General features: G+C 49.3%; 1 protein-coding gene across 1 annotated transcript in view; it reads right to left on the bottom strand.

The window, feature by feature from the left end:
• Positions 1-16372, bottom strand: part of CAPN13 (calpain 13) — a 95968-nt gene that overhangs the window by 32559 nt on the left and 47037 nt on the right. The window contains exons 5-8 of the mRNA XM_070480764.1: positions 12686-12819; positions 6159-6333; positions 5163-5237; positions 233-318 (exon numbers count right to left, since the gene is read on the bottom strand). Coding sequence (XP_070336865.1) covers positions 233-318; positions 5163-5237; positions 6159-6333; positions 12686-12819 — 470 coding nt within the window. The remainder of the gene's footprint in view (positions 1-232; positions 319-5162; positions 5238-6158; positions 6334-12685; positions 12820-16372) is intronic.

Raw genomic sequence — 16372 nt, 5'->3', positions numbered from 1 at the left:
CTCTTGTCCCGCAGCTCCCATCCGGCACAGTGTACTTAGTACAGAGTACACAGTAGGTGTCTAGACGATGCCTGGTGAATGGCATCGTGGGAGTGTGTGATGGACGGACAGTCCCACACAGGTGTGAGCTGGATAGGCCTGCAGGGAGGTCCGCCTGTGCTCTCGTAGGCCAGGGTGCTCTCGGAACACCAGGTCTCCATGAAGGAGACAGAGAGAGGTTTTCAAGCCATACCGGTCGCTCCAGCGCCCACTCCATTCGATCCTGCCCCAGGGGTTCCACAGGCGGATAAGATACTCCCAGCTCCTCCTGTACTCAATCTGCAAAGAACAGAAAAGGAAAACTGTCAGTGTTCTCCAGCAAAATTTGGCAGAAGGGATATGAATGCAGCTGCTTTTCACCTCCAAGGACTAATTTAACTTCTGACCTCATTTGGCTGCAGCCAGAAGAAAAAAATGAAAAGGGAAAAAAATCAATGCTTCTGCCCGTGTGGAGTTGGAATGAGATCGAGAAGAAAATGGTCCTTTTTTTTCTGCGCAGCACCTTGAAGGCAGGTGCAGCTTCCTCATTCCATAAGACTGCATCCTAAAACCTGCGCCAGCTGAGACTGCATGGCAGATAAACACTGAGGCTGGTGCTGCCACGGCTGCAGAGGGGAGATCTTTATGGGTCCCCAGCCTTCTCCATGTCCTGTTGCAGCCGGCATCTCTAGTTCACCGAAATAGCTGCTTCCTGGTTGGCGGCCCCTTGGGAGCTGTGCTGGGGTCTCCACAGCACTGTCCTGAGCAAGGCCAGGAGAGGAGGCTGATGTGAGCAGGAAGAGAACGCCTAGGGGTTGAGCCCTCCCCCAGCCTGCAGTCGGGGAGCGGGGGCAGGGTGGGGGCTGCACCTGGCTCTGGCAGCTTGTCTCTGTAGGGGCAACTCCTGAGTGCCCTGAAATCTCCTTCCTTCCTGGGGGCGGGGGAGGTGGGGTTGGGAGGGAGGGGGTCACATCATCACCCCTCCCAGATACGGAGGCCAGCACACCTATTCCTTCAGACCACTGAGGCCAGAGGGCAGGACTGCTTGTTGCAAAGTTAAAACAATCACAACCCTTTGAACTTTTGTTCCTGGATCCAGGAGGCCTCTGCCTGGGGAGAGGAATTAAAGCATGATTGAATTGCAGCTGCGATATTGATCAGTGTTAATGTTGTTGGAAGAGACAGAGGGGTGAGGAAGGGGCGGATTTGTTCACTGATTCCAGGTCAGAGGAGAAAGTTCTGAGTGTAATATTCCCACGTGGAAAAGAAACCTGTGTGTGGAGGCAGGCCCAGAGCCATGCCTGACCGAGCGTATGATGTGCGCTATAGTCTTCAATCCTCCCAGGTAGATAGATGTTCATGTAACCCCTGTCTTGCAGAGGTGGAGAATGAGCATCGGAGAAGTTAAACAGCTTTCCCAAGGCCAGAGAGTGAGTGGCAGAGGAGGAATTCTGATTCTCACCATGGTCAGTTTCCAAAGCCCCGGCTCTTAATTTTGGAATTGGGAGTGGATAAAGGATACAGCTGCTTTATCCAGGGCCCAGCTCATTCTTGAATGTGGCTGAGACTTTGACCTTGCATGGAAACCCTGGGCTAGCATGTGATTACCAAAAGGGTGGTGCCATGAAGGAGCAAGGGGCTTCCCTGGTAGCTCAGATGGTAAAGAATCTGACTGCAAGGCAGGAGGCCCAAGTTCGATCCCTGAGTAGGGAAGAGCCCCTGGAGAAGGGTATGGCAACCCACTCCAGTATTTTTGCCTGGAGAATTCCACGGACAGAGGAGCCTGGTGGGCTACAGTCTACAGGACTGCAAAGAGTTGGACACAACTGAGCAACTAACACATATACATGAGAGAGCAATGGAGTCAGACAAGGGCACACGAACCTAGCCTGGGTACAGTTCTTCTCTGTCTACTTCTGTGGCTGACACTGCAGTGGAAGGTACTCTGACTTTTAATGCCACATGAGATGGGGGTTCCCCTTCTATGTCCCATTCCCTGGGACCCCTGGCTTTGTATTATTAACTGCCAGCATATGATGGAGCCCATAGAACAGGGATGTGAGAAACAGTATTCTGGTGGCCCAAAAAGTTTAATAAGCCACCCCTGGAGCCTAAGGGACAGTCAGGGGCTCGGGCAGCCACGGAAGAAGAGCAGCCAGTGACTGGAAGTGGCTGACGCAGCGCTAAATGATGCGTGCAGAGAAACACACATCCCCTTTCCCCGGGGAGTCACCGACTCAGCTAGGTACATAGTAAAAAATGCCACTTTCATTTATCTTCTTGTCTGTGTCCCGCCCAGAGGGAAGATGAGCAGATTAAAAAGCATGCTGCATTTATGGGCTGGTTTAATCTTAGCACTTGTGGTCAGAGTTATAAGCCCCTCTTTCTGGAGGAAGAATCTTTAATCAAGTCCTTGGGTCCTTGTCTGACTGTGTTACTTCTTTCTAACAGGGTTCTGTTATCACATGGGCCTTGGCCAAGTGGCTCAGGGGTCACCTTCAAGGCCAAGGTCACAGCTGCATCTGAGAATGGGCGAGCTTTCTTGTGTCACTCTCCTGGCTACTGACTGTACCCTGACCCTGGTCAGATCTCTCAGAAAGGGGGCCAGTGGGAAGATGTGATCCAGGTCATCTCCTAGGATAATAATTCCTTGAAAGTATCCTCTTGAATGTGAGTTCCATAGGTGGTTAATAGTGACTCCTAGAGAAAATTGTTTCATGGCTAACGGTAGATTAAAACCAAGCTGCACTTATGTTGTTAATACAGGCCTTCTCAGAGCCTTTAAAATGCTAACATCCAAATACTGCTTTCACAGAGCATCTCACCAGGTTGGCACTACTGAGAGCACACGTTGGGAAGTGTCAGTAGCCACAGAACGGCAGGAACGGCGGGAATGGACTGTGCAGAACACACAGTCTTCATTACCTACTGTCACAGGAGAATGTCCTGTTCAGACTGCTCAATGCATTGTAAGAACAACTCAAAGCATGTGCTGTGGGGGAAAAATGAGGGCTATGAGCAACAGCATCAGGAGCCCAAACCCCAGCTAAACCCACAGTTGGACTCCCCCAGTTCTCCTCCCTGACCTTGCCCTGGAAGTTTACTTGGCTACTCTGTCACTGCCATCCCCAGGCCCAGCCTTGGCAGAACTCACATTCCACAGCCGTCTGGACCTCTGGGTACACAAAGTGCCTTCTCCCCTGGGTTCAGAGGAGAAAAAGAGGCCATCTCAATGTATGAAAAGGGCCTTGCTGGGAATGGCCAGCACATCACACAGGTACCACGGCTTTTTCCTTCCAGGTCCAGCACCGATGTCACTCACTGATCACAGCTCTCTTTTCCAACTTTGGAAGCAGAGCCAAAGTCTTGTCAACACAGTTATCTAGGCAGCAGTGCCAGGATCAAGGCTGGCACATGAGAAAGCCAATTTGTTCTCCCTAGCCTAGACTGTCCACATCTGGGATGGGGAGCTTTGGGAGAACAGAGCATCCATCCGTGGTCAGATGTGATGATGGTACTGACTGTCTCCATTGAGAATTCAGAGAAGGGCATGGCCAATTCCAGATGAAGTGCATTGAAGCCATTGGGACTGGGATCTCCTGTGGCCTGGGTTTGTCAGGGCCTCTTCCTTGCTTCTGAGACATATTTGAGCTCCTCACATACGTTCTATGATGGAGGATCCGTGATGTCATTTTCACAGCCCGAGGACAAATGTGTTGATTCACTCAGGCAAGTGCCCACATCCATTGATCCAAGATCATCTATTAGGTGCCTACTCTCCTCCAGGTGCTGTGCAGAGGAAGCATTTTGGTACAGATTTCCTTAGGGAGGCAGACAGGGGGACAGGAGACAGAAGATATTGCCTCTGTTTTGCAGATTGGAACATTCACCCAAACACAAAACAGTGGAGCAACTGGCCTTTGGTCAATGGACAAGAGAGACAGATTGGCACAGGGAAGGGAGATACGAGAAACAGGCAAAAATAGAAGCTGATGCTTTGCATTCCTTGCTCCATAAATACATGTGAAAAATAGACCCTGGGGTTTGTAACTCTGTCTCTTAGGGCCTAGAAAACATTATCAGACCTCAAGAGCTGTGAGAAATACAGGGATCATGGTGGGGGAGGCATTTGTGGGAAATCATCACAAGGCCAGGAAGGATGGTCCCTGCATGTCTGCGTGATGAGCATTGATGGGAAATGAGGAGACGTGGTGTCTGAGCCCAGCCACTGCAAGCAGCTATGCAACACTGACCTTCCCCTCTCAGGCCTCGGCTTCTCATTTATGAATGGAGGAGGCTGGACTTAAGTCATGTTTTCCAGAATAAATGCTACTGCACACACTGGTGACATGCATTTTTGTCCACCCCAAGTTGGTTGTTGCACTGGGGAGAAAGACTGTCCCCCAAGAGTCACCCTCCACTCTTTTGTGGGAATAAAGTTCTAGCTGGGCATATGGCAGCCCTACCAGGTATGTTTTCCAGATACCATTGGGCCTCGGGGTGGCCCGATTAGGTCCAGACTCATGGGATCTGAGAGGACACGGTGTGTGCCTGATTGACACGTGGCTTCCAAATGGGTGTGTAAGTGTCCCTGGCCTCTTTCTCCTCCCCAGGCTGAGAAATGAGGAGACCAGAGGCAGCTGCCCTGGGCTCACAGGTAGAAGCCCCATGTTACAGATGGCAGGGCCACCTACCAGCTCTGGAATCGCCTGCTCACCTGAGACATGAACTTGATCTTGTTTGAGCCCCTATATTTTGGAGAGTCTTTGTCATAGTTAAGTTGGTATGTAGCAAATAAAACCCTTTAGGGGTAAACTCTCCTCCAAAGTCAATTGGGTAGCTATTCTGCTTTCTTTTGAGGCTAATCCCCCAACCTGGCTAAACACTCAGCCTCTCTGAGGTCATTTAAGGAGAGTAAGATCTCTGATTGGGGTTGGGGGGGTGTCCCTGAGGGATGGGGATACCAGATGCCAGAACTTTTGGATGAATAGAGGGAATGAGGTTGTCCATGATGGGCCTGGACAAAGTGGAGGCAAGAGTGATCAGTACCTGTTCAGCTTTGCTGGGCTCAACTCGACATGTGATTTTGATTCCTGCTTAGGGGAGCAAGAACCCTGGGGCACTGTGTCCACAGGGAGCCTTACCTGCTCAGCACCAGTCACTGTGTAGGCATGCTGGCTCACCAGTCCATTTGCCATCCTCATGGACTCTCTTGTGGGCTTCAAAGGAGGGAAGCAGACCAAGCATTAAACACTTATACGTTCTTCAAAAAAACCCCAGAAAAGCACAATTCACTCAGCAGCTGAGCTGGGGCTAGATGACAAGCCTCCCACTGACTCACGCTGGAACGCCATGTGTTCCTGGATCTCTTTCCTAGAGAGGCGGAGTTTGAAGGCTGTAGGGTGTCTGAGGCCCCAGCATTTCATACCTCAGGAGACCACCCTATGACAGACAGAAGCCCACTGGGTCCCGAGGACCTGGGCTGCTTGCTTTTCTCTAATGGCTTGTTATCAATGAGACATACCCCAACACGTATCTTCTGGGCATTTTGTGGGAGTCGGGAAGACCTGCCACCTCCAGGCTGTGAGGAATTGGGATTTAAAGTGCATTTTGGTTTCAGGTGGCGTTTCAGACCAGGGGTGTGTGACTCAAAAGCCCACATGGTTAAAGAGTGAAGGAAGGATCCACAGGGATAGGGCACTGGCTGCCTTGGAACAGAATCAGATAATTTGGAGGATAGCCAAGCTTTTCAGAATGGGTCATGCTGCCTTTGGGGTGCTGCCTTTAGAGCCAGTGAGAGTCAAAGGGCCTCCCCTGATCACTCTGAACCCCACTGCTCCTGGTCACAGAAAGCAGTAGGCAAAGGCTTCAGCATCAGACCACAGCACTTGAAGCCCTGCTCAGCCACTTACTGGCTGTGTGATGGTGGGCATTTCACCTAGCCTCTCTGAGCCCATTTCTTCTTCTCTAAGTGAAGTCTGTGATCCCTGTTTCAGATGGAGGGCCCTTGCGAGGATTAAGTGAGGCAGTGTCAATAAAGCACAGCATCAGTGCTCCATGGTGGTACCTTAGCCATTCCCCTTACTAACTGAATGGGCCAGTGGCTGAACACTCTGGGGTGAGATCCCTGATCCACTCACCCTGGCCAGGGTGCCGCAGGTCATCAGAGAGCCTGCCTCCGCTGCCGTCTTCACCATCATCATCAGGTCAGACGGGGACAAGTGCAGGCTGACGTTGGTGACCACCCCTCCCGTGAGGTCCACCAGGGCATCGGGGAGGTAGCCATAGTGCAGGTTGGCATAGGACCCATGAAACCTGGGAAAGAGGAAGGCAGATCAACCCCAGTGGTATCTCCGTGCCTCCAGGAAGGGAGATAGCACACTGGACTTCTGTGTATTTTCCAGGGGAAGGATTTACCAACCACCCCCTGACTGTGGCCATCTGCCCAGCTTCTGTACTCCTGGATAAGGATTCTAGCAATGTGCCACCCTCATCGCTTCCTTCTCCTGGTCCCCTGGGCAGTCTCACAGGTGGCAGCATTATATAGAGGTTAGGAATGCAGGTGCTGGGGCCACAGGCCAAGGGTCAAACCCCAATCTCCCCAGATATTTAACTGCTTGACCTTAGAAAGTTACTTAATCTCCTAAAGCTGGGCTTCACATAGTGCCTGGCACATGGAAACCCTTTAATAAAGACCGGCTGTTAATACAATGAGGATCCACTGTTTCCTGTTTAACAACAGTGGTAAGTACTGGCTGTGTGCAGGGTACCTTGTATTCAAAGATGGGTGAGACCTCTGCCCTCCAAGAGACCACAGTCAACAGCTCTGATGACCTCTGTGACCATAAGCAGCCTTAGTACTTACTCTTGTGTGAAGCTTGATGCAGAATGCCCCTTTCCATCCTCAGAACTAGCCCTCCTCCCACTCCAAGAATCATCAGGGAGGTGATGTCACTGAAGGTAACAGAGGTGAGGATGAGGCTTCCATACACATCCCCAAAGCAAACCACCTAAACTCTCAGACCTGTGCTCCAAAGTGCCTCTTCCCACCTTCTCATGGGGTTTCTGCTTCAGGACCCACACCCCAAGAAAAGCCCAGCTTTATTGCCCCTATCTTGCCTTCCTCCCAATTTTCTCCCAATTGTGGCAGCCCCAATCACCTACTGGTGAGGCAGACAGTCTCCAGACTCAAGAGCCAATCTGCTTGGGCCAACTCCTGGCCTCCCCTGTCATGATGTCTCAGGCTCGGGCAGGAGGCTGAGCTTCTCAAGGCCCCCTCTGCTCATCTAGGGAATGGGCTCTTGCAGCGGTGCTGCCAGTAAAGCACACACAGCATGTGGAGAGGGTCTGGCTCACGGAGGTGTGCTTCCTGTGGGCACAATCGGGACAGCAAGTCCCTGCTTCTACTGTCCCCTTGAACATCAGCACTCGCCACCGAGAAGCTCTCCCCTTCAAAGGACATGTCAGGTTGCTTGGACTTCCTCGGGTGTCTGTTAACTATGAGAGTGCGTGGATCAACTTGGAACAGAGAGGAAGTGATTGGGGGTTCTGGGAAAGTTTCTGAGAAGGGGCACAACTCTGAACTAAGTTTTATCCAAGTAAGGCTATTGTTTTTCCAGTAGTCATGTCCGGATGTGAGAGTTGGACCATAAAGAAGGCTGAGCACTGAAGAATTGACGCCTTCAAATTGTGGTGTTGGAGAAGATTCTTTAGAGTCCCTTGGGCTACGAGGAGATCAAACCAGTCAATTCTAGAGGAAATCAACCTTGATTATTCATTGGAAGGACTGATATCAAAGCTCCAATACTCTGACCATCTGAAGCAAAGAGCTGACTCATTGAGAAAGACCCTGACGCTGGGAAAGATTGAGAGTAAGAGAAGGGAGCGGCAGAGGATGAGATGGTTGGATGGCATCATTGACTCAATGGACATGAGTTTGAGCAAGCTCCAGGAGTTGGTGATGGACAGGGAAGCCTGGCATGCTGCAGTCCATGGGGTTACAAAGAGTCGGACATGACTGAGTGACTAAACAACAAGGACAGTGGGACAGATACTCTGGGGAGGAAGAACAAATCAGGAGGCTCTGGAGCCGGAAGAGCGTAGTGGAGTGGGGCCAATGATGGACTGACTGGTGCTCCTGGGAGAGGCAAGATTGATAGATCACAGGGAAAGCCTATAGCAGGGGCCGGGCGGATGAGGTCACATTTGATTTGAGATCTCAAGTTCCTGTCAATGGGGTGACCTGGAAAAGTTACTGTGGGGTCCTAAAATACAGGCAGGGCAAACCCACAACAACATGGAGGTGAGCCGGGCCCGGTGGGAGGCCCTGCCTCCTATCGTCAAAGCTATCTGGTGGGCATGTTCCCCACCACTGCCTGGTCACTTGGGCTCTGGCCAGGGACTTCAGCTCTCCTGTCCCTGATGGGCAAACAGTGGCCAAGCCCCTCCCAGGGAAAGCACTGGCCTTGGCTTGCTTTCTGGTGATGACCACGTGGAGGTCAGGCATGGGTCCATTCTGCTGCCGCCTCTACTGGGGCCCATGGCCTTAGATAAGACCCCTTCCAGTCCTCAGCCTTTCACCCGGATCTGCTCTGGGGCCCCTCACACATCCTTCCCTCATCATACTTCCAACTCTGCCATTCTCTTCCCCTGAGACCCCCAAAATTCACATAAATCCACCCCAGCAAACACAGATCAAGCAGCTGCTCTCAGCAGGCCAGTGTCTCAGGTACAAACACCATGGATGCTGAGAAAGCCTTGTATTAATGAAAGTGAAGGACTCACAGAACCCAAGGGCCATTCTACAGGAACCAGATGACAGACAGCTCTCGACCTGTTATTAAACTGGTTCTAAATCTTATCTCCCTCTCTCTGACCAGGGTTATGTTTGGTATTAGACTCTTATCTCTGTGATGTTTGCTGAGACAACTGCAAAGCTTCCCTTTGGTCATGATTGTGCCCAGGTGGGTCTCCCCATATCTGACTCACTTGATTTTCCACATGTTTTCAGGCTCTGGGTCATAGATTAACAGGGTGCTGAGAGTGCCAGAAGGTCACCAAGACCAGTGAACCAGTGAAGTTGCTCGGTTGTGTCCGACTCCTAGCAATCCCATGGACTGTAGCCTACCAGTCTTCTCCATCCATGGAATTTTCCAGGCAAGAGTACTGAAGTGGGTTGCCCTTTCCTTCTCCAGGGGATCTTCCCGATCCAGGGATCGAACCCAGATATCCCACATTGCAGGCAGATGGTTTACCGTCTGAGCTCCGGGGAAGCCCAAGACCAGGGTTCTAGAATCTATTCCAGAGCCCACCAGCATGACCCACCTCCCTTGCTGCCACATCCCCTTCTGGCTTCAAATAGAACTGCACCAGAGCCACACCAGGAAGGCCCTGCTGGCTCTGTCCCACCACTCCAGGGCCACAGCCTCAGTGTCAACAGGCCTCGTCTTATTTTCTGGGCTTCATTCTCAAATGCTAACGTCCAGCTCTTCCTGACACTGGAAATGAGAAACAGCGTCAGTTAGGTACAAGGTGGCTCAAAAGAAACAATGTACAAAAACAGTACTTGCAATGCACCCTCCAGAAGGACAGGGACTGGTGGTGGTCTGTTAGGTTGTAACCATTTCTTAGGGCCCAAGACTGGATGGTCCGGGGTCTTCAGCCTTGCCAAATAATGTCACCTGATCACGTGATCAAAGACCTCAGTAGACTCAGGATAATCACTTGTAACTGTCATCACATCACTATTAGGAGTCTTGGCTTCCCCATTCATCACATGAAGCGTTGGTTAGGAAGATCTTTGGGGAACTTGATTCCAGACCACTCTCCACTACTCATTTTCTTCTGAAATGTGTGGTCCCCTGGCCTTCTGTCTCCTAATATTGATTCCTAGCTGTGATGAGTCCCTCACCTGTGTGGGTCTTGATGCTAGCAACCTCTTACACACACATGATTCTTGTATCTGTTGTCAGCACCCTACCCTCCGCAGCCACCACAGAGACACCAGATGAAAGGGGAAGGACCCGCGGCCAGCAGCCCCCTCTCTTGGGGTCGTCCACAGCCTCCTCTCGCTATGTCTCCCTGACGCCTATGTAGCCTGTCCCAGCAGTGGCTGGGTGTTTAGACAAAGCGCTCTCTCTCTGCTTTACAGACACGAGCTCACGGATCCTGCTTGTGTTTCAGGGACATGGCAGCTCTTCTCAGCCTCCTTGGCTGACAGGAAATAGAAAGGGAGGGAAAGACAAGAGAGTGCTGCGTTTGCCACACCTGTCACTACGCCTGCCACCTGGACCCAGGAATTCTGAGAGAGCCTTGTTCTCACCCCTCAGCTTCAGCCTTATTTTGGGAAAACGTCTCTCTGCCTGACAATGATAGGAGAGAGGGAAGAATTCAGATGTCAAATCGGATCCAGGAAAGATGCTGAAAGGCTATAATTCTGAGTCGCAGAGATCCCAGAAAGGATGCTAGGCAGCCTACCAGATTTTGTCCCCCACTCTCCTGTTTTGTGACCTCTGAGGAAAAAAGCCAGGCAAATATATATTTTTCCCCTCCACATCTGACTCACTTGACCAGTTCATTTCCAGACTCCCCAGTTGCAACAGTGTTTCAAGTCTGGAATCCAAGTGTTCATTCAGTATTGTCCACACCCGGGGAGGGAAAGAGGACCATCTCCACTCAGACATGTGCGTTCTCCATGCTTATTCGGTGATTCTTGTGGGCCAGATACTGAAGCAAAAGACAAATCCTTTTCCTCTAGGACTGGCAGTGTCAAGGGATGATGGACAGGCATGTGACTGGGGAGGACATATCTGATCCCAGCTTGGCCTCAAACACTGAGTGACCCTGGGCAAGTCATTTTATTCCCGCACCAGCCTTGGTTTCCTCATCTTTCAGAGAAGGTAGGGTTTGATGCTGACAAAGGCTCTGTCTAGCTCTGATGTACTTTATTTGATTTCTTCTACATTCTACAAACCCCTTCTTTGGATGGAGGGAAAAGCTTTTAAATAGCTTTGGAGTTTGCAACATTTTCTCCTGCTCTAGATTTCTTCAGGCGATGCAATGTGGATTCCGAGTCCAGTTTCCCATTTCTTTTCAAGTTGAATGGCTGCTTTAGGTCAGTTGTTGACAAAATGGGGTCAAAGTCATCACATAATTTGCGAGCTCTCTAATTCTCCAAGTGAACCACCTTGCTCCCCCCTTTCAATAAAGAAAGAAAAAAAAAAAAATGAAGCCCTGGAGTGGTGAGCGATGAATCCACCCAAGAAAGATAATGGCAGTATTTGCATAAGAAGCTTAGAAGTGAATTAACCTCCCAAAACATATGGATTGTTTCAACCACCTGGGTTGTTTTCTGGGCATCATTCTCAAATGTTAATGTCCAGCTCTTCCTGACACTGGAAATGAGCAACAGCTTTAGTTTTGAACAAGCTGACTCAAAAGAAATGATGTATAAAAAGAGTGCTAGCTATGTGCCCTTCAGAAGGACAGGGACTGGTGGTGGTCTGTAGGGTTGTAACCATTCCTCAGAGCCCGAGACTGGACAAGGTGAGGTCTTCAGTCTTGCCAAATAATGTCACCTGATCAAATGACCAAAGACCTCAGTAGACTCAGGTTAATCACTTACACCTGCCATCACATCACTATTCGGAATCTTGGCTTTTCCATTCATCATATGAAGGACTGGTTGGAAAGATCTTTGGGGAACTAGATTCCAGAACACTCTCCACTACCCATTTTCTCCTGAAATGTGTGGTCCCCTGGCCTTCTGTCTCCTAATATTGATTCCTAGCTGTAATGTGTCCCTCACCTGTGTGGGTCTTGATGCTAGCAACCTCTTACACACACATGATACTTGCATACCCCACCTGGGCCAGCCTGAGTGTCTCTATTACAGCATACAGTGCAGTGCCTAGACTTTGACTAAAGGCGCAATAAACCTCTGTTCAATAAAAGCAACACAAATTGTGCAAGTGAAGCATGCAACTTGGGGAGTTTATAGGTCCTTCAGCTTGTGAACCCCAGAAAATAGTCCTTGACACAGGGTGTTTAGACCATATAATAATAAGCAGCTCCTGCCCTGCCCCCCACACATAAATCCAATTTCACGGTATCCACACCAGGCCCCAGACTGTCCTGCCGGGTTGCTGCTCATATCATTCCCATTGTTGGGGATGTCCATGCCCCCATATCCCCTCTCCCCCTTCTGAAATCTCACCTATCCTTTAAGACCTCGCTCACCGCCACTTCCACTGTGCAGCCTCAGCTGACTCCCTGTGAGTCAGAAAGTCAGAACTACTGTCTCTCTTCTTTGCCCTCTCAGCAGACTTTGACCATAATATTGTATTTCATTTGGGCCTGAACACCAGCCCCTAAAATAACACCACTGTCAGTCCCTATCTCTGTCCAGCTTTGCCCTGCCCATCCCTCGCTATGTGCCTCTGGGTCCCTCCCAATGGTTTGTGTCTAACACAGCCTTGTACATGTGGTTATTTATATAGGATGTCCCATGAGGTGGCAAAGGCTCTGAGGCTCCCAGGGGCATTGCTTGAATTGAGCAGAGCTGCCAAAAGTCTCAGAACCGACTGGTGGGGAGCAGCTGTCAGGGCTAGCGGCTGGGCGGGCAGGGCCAGTATCCAGGCCCCAGGCATAGGGACAGGCCCCTCCTTACTTGGCGTAGGCCTTCTCCAGCAGGCATGGCCAAAACTCTCGCTCGTTGCGAGGTTTGACGAAGAGGTACTCGTTGTTCAGGACAGGTAGGCGATCGTCAATGACCACTTCCACCCACTGGCCACACCGCCAGAACTGGAAGAGAGAGAGCAAAATATATGCCTTAGTAGAGCTGGGGCAGGAGGGAGGTGCTGACCCCCCAGCCCAGGCCAAAAGACTACCACCATTGCCACATCGCACCACAGTGCAACAAGAAGTCTATGCAGATCAAAATCGCAGCCCAGGTTGGCAAACAGGGGACGTGCCTGTCATCTCCACTGACAGGTGAGTCACAGGTCAAGTTAATCGAGGAAAACACAGGCAGGGAGGAAGGCGTCTCAGGTCTAGCTGGACTTTGCTACTAATTTCTGCCTCACTTTGGCACGTCCTTGGTGAGCTTCAGACACGCGAGATACTCCGGGTACGTCTTGTGTACAGAATGGGAGCAGATGCTGATAGCAGAGGAGAATGGGTGACTGGGAGTGTCCTGACGGGCAAGGAGAGCCTTCAGGGAGCTGGCGGCCCGAGGGAAGACGGGCAGGGCTCCTGTGGGTGGCAAGGAGGCGGGAAAGCATCCCAGATGGTAGCCACGGAGTGGGCAGGGCCCGGAGGCCGCCACACACAAGGCGGCTGGGGAGGACTGAGCAGTTTCAGCCTCACCCTGGCCCTCCTCTCCTCACGTCCAGCTGGCCCTGCCATCAGAGCAGCAGCAATGAAGCGGGCTGGCACTGCTGCCGCCAAGAGCGCAAACGAACCAGATGTTCCTCTCCAAAACAGACTGGTTTAATCTTCAGCATTCAACTCTTAATGGTTCACCCAGGGACACTGCCAAATGACAAAAATGCATAACAAAAGCCAGCTTTTTGGAGTTTGTTTGCTGGTCTCTGGATCAGCAACAGGGCTTCTGGTCTTAGGCCTGAGTCTTGAGGCAGGCAAGCCTCCGACAGCAAGGCTCAGGGTAAGGCCGGGTGGATGGGATCCATCACCTGCTCATGGGGGAGCCATCCACGTGGCCTTGTCCACAGCTGAATGTCCCCAGTGTTGAACCGTTGTACCTATGTGAGGATGCATTATCGAAGTCGAGATGGAGACCAAGACAGAAATGTCAGGGGAGACAAAACAAAGGTGTTCTTGCAGTCTTTAATGAACCAGTCCACTGGAGCTGGTGTTCTCACAACTGTGGGTCCGCGTCCCCACCGCAGTCAGACACACAGGTGGGTAAAGTGGGGAGCCAACAGAGATGCTATTATAGTGAGATCATTGAACATGTCTGAAGCTCCAAGGAAGCTAACCCTGGCTCCTGGATGGAAGGTACCAGAAGGACAGACCCATTTGAGTTTAATTGCACAGCAAAATGTAGGAGCCAGTGTCCAGTCAGTGGAACCATGCTCCAGGCCTAGTTTTGTCCTGAGCAATAGCTATTGGATAAGATACTTGATTCTCTGTGACTCAGTTTCCTCATCTGTCAAATGGTGGTAAGAGTAACAACTACCTCACACTGTGACTGGGGTCAGGTGAGACTGTGAGAGTGGGATCACAGTTTTGACAGAAGGAACTGTTTTTTCAATAGCTTTTTTGTTCAGCACCTAGGATAGTGCCCAGCACACAGTAGGCCATCAAGAATGAGTGAGTCCTGGCTTGAATAAGTCCCTCTGGCTGGTTCCACCCTCACTCTAACCTTCCCTAGCCAGTAGAGCTGACCAGACTTGCTCTCCCAACACAAAGGGAACCTCAGATAAGATCATTGTTCCCAGAAATGATGCAAATGGCCTGATGAAAATGGGGTGGTCAAGAATGAGGTCAGTGACCTGTGTTTCCTAGTTCACTTCTCTGGATGAGGAGGGCTGGCCCCTAGATAATGTCTGCAGCCTTTAACAAGCAGCCTGGGCCATCTGACCAGCACCCAAGTATCTGCAGGAAACCAGAAGCGTTTTAGGCAAAGAATCCGAGTTGCCCAGATACAGGGCTCTTTCCTGAGAACCGTGCCCACACTCAGAAAGAACAGATGTACAGAGGTCAGCACTGCAGCTATTTCTGGAGAACCGTGGGACTTTCTTCACCTTCCAGAAGGGCAGAGCATACCCTGCCTAGACTTCAATTTGTCCTAACCACCTGTCTCTCCACCACTTGTAGCTTTGAGGTGAGCCTGGACACAGCTAAACCCTGCCCACTCTGGCTAACTTCTCAGTGTGATCCTTGGACCAGTAATATCAGCATCATCTGTTAGAAGACCTAGCATGCAAATAATTGGACATCAGGAAGAGAAAACAGGATAAAGGAGAAAGCCCAGAAAAAAACTGGAAGGAAACAGCTGAGCAGAAAAAGGAGGCAGGTCTTCAGAAGGAAAGGGCTCACTGAATTCCAGGCAAGATTATTCTTCAAAAGGACACAGACATAGAGAACAGACTTATGGCCACAGGGGGTGGGGGAGGAAGGAGAAGGTGGGATGTATGGAAAGAGTAACACAGAAACATATACATTATTACATGTAAAATAGCCAATGGGAATTTGCTGTATGACCCAGGGAACTTAAACCAGGGCTCCGTAACAACCTAGAGGAGTGAGATGGGGAGGGAGGTGACATAAGTATACCTATGGCTGATTCATGTTGATGTTCAGCAGAAACCAATAGAATACTGTAATTATCCTTCAATTAAAAATAAATACATTTAATTATAAAAAAGTCATACATCTGGACATATTCTAAATAAATTTCTGAACCAAGGAGAGAGAGTGCCTCATAGAAATTTGCAATTTGAAAGAATGTATTGCATACAAGGTCAAGAAAATAGATTGGATATTTCTTCTGCAACATTGGAGGAGCTATAAGACAATGGAAAAATGTTTACAGATTTTTGAAAAAAAGGAATGTAATCCAAAAATCCTAAACCCAACTGAAATACTGTTTTTAGGAAAGAGCAAGTGAAAAAATGTAATCTGAGGAAACTATTCAAGGAATTACTCCTACCAAATGATAATGAAGTTAGAACAAAAATCTTAAGGGGAAACGAAGGCTGAAGGAAACAATGGTGAATAATGAGTTTTGAATATGCTTTGGACAAGAAACATACTTGTAACACAGTGAAAGTAAAATTGATAGTGAAAGGATGAGCAAAAATATAACAGGGAAATGTAAGTAATAGGAATCTAGAATAGCAATGTTAAAATCAGGTGAGGAAGAAGTCAAGGTTAGAAGCTTCATACATAACAAAGAGGGATATTGTGTAAGTTTTATTCTAACAACTGAAGAGCAAAAACATAATTATTTGGGTACAAAGGAATAGAGAAAGAAAACTATAAAGTCAGAACATAAAAGGAATCCTCCAAACTATAACTTTGGGAAAGAACTTTAATTCACTTCTTTTAGAATATGACAAATCAAACAGACAAAAAATAAGCCAAAACAAGAGATAATTGCAGATTATATAATCTGTAAATCAGAGAACTTGATTGCATATATCAAACTTATGACCATTGGATAATATATTAAAAATATATATATAGCAAAGAGACTGATAAAGTAGTCTTAACCACAAATTAGAGGAAATTAAATAAATTTCCATAGACTTAAATAAGCAATTTTGGGGCAATACATTTAGAACTATAGAAAAAATTGTTGATTCTCCCAGCAAAATATAAATTCAAGAAT

The sequence above is a fragment of the Odocoileus virginianus genome, chromosome 2 (assembly GCF_023699985.2).
Source record: "Odocoileus virginianus isolate 20LAN1187 ecotype Illinois chromosome 2, Ovbor_1.2, whole genome shotgun sequence".
NCBI lineage: Eukaryota > Metazoa > Chordata > Mammalia > Artiodactyla > Cervidae > Odocoileus > Odocoileus virginianus.
This window is presented reverse-complemented; position numbering and strand designations above follow the sequence as displayed.